Source organism: Haliotis asinina, chromosome 2, assembly GCF_037392515.1.
Source record: "Haliotis asinina isolate JCU_RB_2024 chromosome 2, JCU_Hal_asi_v2, whole genome shotgun sequence".
NCBI lineage: Eukaryota > Metazoa > Mollusca > Gastropoda > Lepetellida > Haliotidae > Haliotis > Haliotis asinina.
Genome location: NC_090281.1, coordinates 71340328 through 71346327, shown reverse-complemented (window position 1 = coordinate 71346327; position 6000 = coordinate 71340328). Strand labels below are relative to the sequence as shown.

General features: G+C 40.2%; 1 protein-coding gene across 1 annotated transcript in view; it reads left to right on the top strand.

Moving 5' to 3' along the window:
• Positions 1 to 3902: 3902 nt before the first annotated feature.
• Positions 3903 to 6000, top strand: part of LOC137272841 (uncharacterized) — a 45466-nt gene continuing 43368 nt past the window's right edge. Inside the window, exon 1 of the mRNA XM_067805248.1 lies at positions 3903 to 4036. Coding sequence (XP_067661349.1) covers positions 3903 to 4036 — 134 coding nt within the window. The remainder of the gene's footprint in view (positions 4037 to 6000) is intronic.

Below are 6000 nucleotides of genomic sequence, written 5' to 3'. Positions count from 1 at the left end.
TCGGTTATCAAGCTTACTTAGAAATGATAATTTATTCTAGATGATAAAAACCTAAATCTCTGGGATTGCCTTTAGGCAATTCTGTAATCCTCTTCAAATGGTTCCGTTAATGGTAGAGTAGACTTGTTCTAAGGGATAGCCATAGTTTCAGTAATGTTAGCTAATGATATAGGCTAATCCCCTGTACGCAAGATTTCACTTCAAAATTGCTCATGTCGGTCCCATAAATTAGTGTGTGGTTTTAGAGAAAAAAGGAAATTTCCTCATTTAGGCTTTAGAAGATTCTGTAAATGAAAACAGCGGTAGCGGGCTATGTGATGAGGGTTTAATTGCAGATGTGGCTATATATAGGATGAAAACAGGCATCCCTGTTCCAAGTGAAAACGGTCTTTACTTGTAGGGGCTGACCCTGGGGACTGGATGAAATTCGAGGACTTGATGGACTGGTTGGTGTCATACCCCAGGAGGGTAGGATGTTGCTCTTAATATCACCCACTGATTTTCTGGATCCTAGTGTACAGAATGTGGCCTAACTGGAATCTGATTTACACAAGGAATGGCACAGCCTGCTCCTTCAAAGGATCAGGAGGCTAACAGAAGGTATGAGGAGGATAGTGCTAGCTCGCATAAGTCACAAGGAGGTTACACTCAGTGCTGATCTTGAATTGTATAAGACGCAAAATCACATTTTGAATGTTCACATTCACCAATAAATTAAACACTAAACAGTTCAGGGCCATACTCGTACAGACATGGTTTTGTGTGAAAACTGAAATAAGATGAGTACTTATCATCATAAAATCAACATGAATTCCAGTCATTTTGTATTCTTGCATTAGTAAAGGAATTATTAGGGTCAGAAAAACTAATGTTTTTTCATCGTGGTCACCACGCGAAGGTTCATGTACGCGTTGAAATCTTATCATTGCAAATATGCTGGGTGTGCTTAATTACGTTCTTTGTGTATGTATGTTACTGTCAGATTGTGAAATCAGTCATTTCGTGAAGTGACTAAAGTTTCACTCATTTCGAGTCATATTTTCAATGTACTTCAGTCATTTCATGAAATGTTACTTAACAATTTAATCTACAAATTTAGATAAAAATTTCAACATCACTTATTGTCACTAATAGTTAAACTACTGTGGCTGCGATTGTTAAACTTCAGCTTGGCTTTGAAGCGTTTATACCTGCTTGTTTGACACTTGCTGTGCCCAGAGCAGCCACACCTCACAAATCCCTGTCCACCACATATTGATGAAATGGTGGTTGTTACACAAAATGACGCGAAATGACTGATTTCACAATCTAACTGTAAGATATAAAATTCAAAACCATTTTACATATATTTTGAGGGGATATGGTTCAGCAGGATCAGTATCTAGATGTTCTAGACCATTACTGTTGTTCGTTTACAGTGCATGATAGATGCATTCCTAACCTATCTGTTTATCCAAATTGTATTATATGTATATACACTCAAGAACATACGTTGCATATACATAATGCCCAGTACGATATAAATACATATTTTTATTATACTTACTAAATACCTATCAGCTGCTCGCCACCACATAACACAAAGCATGCTCAATCTTTCTTATACTGCACTGCTGCACACTCCAATTTACAAACACCGTGAAGTAAAGGCTTAGTACTTTTGTATTCCTCTTCATATATTCTTTTAGGTTATGTCGACCATAGGATAACTTGAAGTATCTACATAGATCCTTCATGTTCGACAAACCGTTGTGAGGCAGCGGGGTAGCCGAGTGGTTAAAGCGTCACGCCGAACACTCGGGTTCAATTCCCCACATGGGCACAATGTGTGAAGCCCATTTCTGGTGTTCCCCGCTGTGATGTTGCTGGAAAATTGCTAAAAGAGGTGTGAAACCATCTTCAAACAGTCACATACCGCTGTTTAACGGTAATCATAGAAATGATACTAAACAGCATAATTTAGATGTACCTGAGTAATGCTCATTCACCACAGATACTATACGGAAACGTTGTATTGAAGTAGTGAGTGTAGTGAGCGTGGTTTTACGCCGATTTTAGCAATATTCCAGCAATATTACGGCGGGGAACACCAGAAATGGGCTTTACACAATGTACCTGTTGGGGAATTGATTCCAGGTCAAGGTGTGACGAGAGAACTCTTTGATCATTAGGCTACGTTACCACCCTCTGACACTTTAAGTGAGGTTAAGCATTTCTGTTTCGTACCTCGCAATGTAGACTTCTACTAGTGTTTAACTTCATATGACTTGTTTAGTGTATTGTGGGAGTGGTAAGCGACGCTGATGCACGGTACAAGGTAACCACCGCCAACTTACTCAGAAAATATTACAATTATCCTAATGCATCTGTGCAATTTCAATAGTTGATGCTTCTCCACACCACTGCCGAAAGAACAAATAATTAAGAGGATAACGTTCAGATTTCATTATTCATCAAAATGTATTTCATATCAATGAAAATCAGAAACCATCATTAGGGTTCAAAGTATGTGACCATAAAAATTAATTATTCAGCGCCTCATGAAAATACAATACAAGGCCATGTTAAAATGTATCGTGTAGTACGTTCTTGCAGCGGTAGAACCGCGTGGGAAGCTATTTGAGATGGGAATAGGTGGGACAGAAGGTGGGATAGAGAACCAGTAATATTGTCAACTGCTTTCAAACAGTACAACTGCCTCATCCCAGCGGGAAGTGTGTTTTTTCACAAGCAAATCGTTTGTTGCCATTGAGGACACCGTTCTCTCTACCACATCCCCGCGAGGTTCATCAAAGTCGACGTGAATGTAAGAGAAACAGTATCTCTGGATTAGAGTCCTCTTTCGCAGCTTGTGGTACATCGACACTGTGATGTAAAACTTCGTTTTTTCAGTGTAGAACACATCGTTCCAGCAAGCTTTTCTCTCGTAGCGCTGAATGCCGCGGGAATAATTAGTATGGAAATTGATTGGCCCGCGCGACAGTGAATGAATTAAGAATTGATTGGTGTAGTGCTACAACGGTGGCGACAACGCGAGCGTGTGACGTTCCGGAGGAGGGAGGGGAGGTTCAAGACATCACTCACAAGGAACTCTGTCATTAACACAACATCAAACAGAACGTTTCCAGGTTCCGTTGACCACTGTCCAGCGAGCATCAGGTGTCACCTCTCTCAGAAATGATGTGATTCCAAATTACAGCAACCTGTTAATTGACTTGTCGGTCGTGCTGTACACCGAATGAACCACTACCATTAAGAAACAAGAGCTCGTCATTATCGCCGAAGGATGTACCTTAAGGCAAGAGGGCAATATTAGACGCGTAAGACCAATTCACAGTTCTATATGAAATTTAAATGGATGAAGCACTGATACGTCTTTTTCTGGCAGTAGGACACGAACCTTGGGATCATATGATACACTTGAGGGACGTTGTGGCACCCGCACCCAATCCGACGCCAGCGTGTCATATTCTGCCTATGTGATTGCAGTTAACCCAGATAGATGCACATCCAAGTTCAATAGCACAACTGTAAATCCGACTGGAGTCTTAAATTACAACCTTCGATTTTACGCTTGAACTTTCAGAAAGACCACTTCATGCACAAGGGAGTGTTCTGAAAATTTTATTATTTTTCTTTCATTCGTGCAATATGTTGCAAAAATGACTTGATGAACTATTTAGCAGTCTGAATGCATGGAAGTGGATTAAATCTGGCTTGAAGCGAGTGTGAGTAGACATAAAATCCCGCATAACTAGCAAGAACGAAACGGCCAATGAACGAAGCCTTTGACGGTATCTCGCCGAAAGCTAAGACTGTGAACTAGTTGGTGGAAGACCATCTAGAAGGTTCAACTTCCTTAACTGATAACGGGCAACTGGTCGTACTAGCAAGTGCAGAGAATGGCTAACCTAGACCTACGAGCACTTATCAAACTTTTAGGTGTTCTCCTCGTTTTACCTTTAATCGCCGATGCAGGTAACGCCACGGAAAGGGCCTGCCCTGTCAAGTTGAGGGAAACTGTTAAATCGGAAGGGTGAGTTTTTTTTAATTTTTAACTTTTTACACCAACTGCTAAACTTCCTCGGTTTTTAGAGGGTGGTTTTGTGTTGTTGAATAATGAAGTTTATCATTGTTTTCTCAGGTTAGTCGTGATGTATTTGGTTGTGTTGATTTCACGCTATGTTCTGCAGGTATGTGTACATACGTTTCTCAGGAGGGTCACATTTCAAAGCTGACTCACTTTTTAACCTAACAAGCAATTTATTAATACACCGCTGTCAAAATAGTGACGTCAGTTTTCAGCATGGTTTAACCTTTGAAGCAAATGTTTCAAGACTGCTTTTTTCATTCTTTTATGAAATAAGGTCAAAAGAAACCCAGCCCGCTAATAAGCAGTTTGAAAACTAGTACCAAGATTTTATGAGACATGGCTGAACGTTTAATACAAAAACCGTATTTCAACTAAAAATCGGAACCTAAACTTCCACCTCTTCTCATAATGAGTATTTGAGTGTCAGTGACTGGTGTCCTGTCAGCCCCACCAGATAGCACAGACTCTATCCACGTACAGTTCATAATGTGAGGACGAGAGGGCAAGTCAGGTTGATTGTCTCCAACAAGAAACAAAGATAGTAATCAGAAATCACCAAGACTGTGCCACTTATCCAGAATGACGGACACATGAAGTGTAGCCGAAAACCGATAAACGTTAAATTATGGGAGATCTTTCCTCACTCTGTTAACGGGGGATTTTGCCTCTAATTTAATCACTTGGCAATTTACAAGCAACGAGTCCATTAAACAGTGAATGAAGACGGTTGCACTCAACAGTGGCTACCTCTTCAAGAAAGCATAACAAAGCCACTGCTTATCACGAAAGCTGATTGTTATTTAGTTTTTCGATAATGCGCAAATTTCAGACTGCAGATTTTGTTGGTCCTCGTTAAAGGTCGTTACTTAGAGTGGCGGCAACAGTGAAACTAGTTGAGGCTGAAGATAAAAATTCGATTCGGGTTTAATGACGGAAGCGTTACGTTTAGTGGTCATTTAATGACGTCGTTAAACATGTCGAAGGTGGCCCTCGTTCTCCAGACTGCAGTAGGGGTTGGTTTAAGGTCTGTAATAGAGGAAGAATGTCGGGGTATCGGCTGACATTACAAACAGATGGATTTAGTTCAGGTATTTTCTTTTTAATAATGGGAATTTCTTATCCCTTTCAGTGATTCATTCATAGTATATTCTGTATGCATGTTTCATTAAATCCCATTCTGTGACTAATGGATACTGGATGTACTATATACATATGGCTATGAATTATGTAAGGATGGTATACAAACTGTACTTCCAGAACATGGCAAGTGATTGTTGATCTCTTGTGAAATATTCAGGTGACAATCCTACATTTCTTTGAACTTTACTTCAGTTACAAGGCCTTTTACATGGCATTAATATAGGAAATGTTACTGGCACTGTAGCTCACATTATCATTTGAAACTGTGCACAGCAGGTTTATGGACTTTCTGAAAGACAAATTTTGTTTTCAAAGAAACCTAGATCTATGTGTAGTAGGCTCGGAACAATATGTATTGGTACGGATGAAGTATACGATAACACCAACAAATGGAAGTGGAATTTTGTGGAATGTATTCTTGTCACATATTGTCACGGTGAAATCCCCTCAACTCGAAGTATAATATCTCGATTCGGCACCACATATCTGTACAGCCCCGACAGGACCATATCATAAGTTATGTGACCCATACTCCTCTCGTCTGCGCTACTGATAATGTGAACTGTATTCATTCTAACAGCAATACATACAACTCCCAATGGCTGACATCTGTGAGGTACTACCAAGAGAAGCGCCTGCTTCAGTCGTTCATTACCAGATATCTGCATAGAACCGACTGGACCGTAATCGGCAGTCACTGCACCCATACTGGTCTCTCGTGCACTACTGGTAACTGGAACTGTATTCATTCTAGGAGCATTGCATAC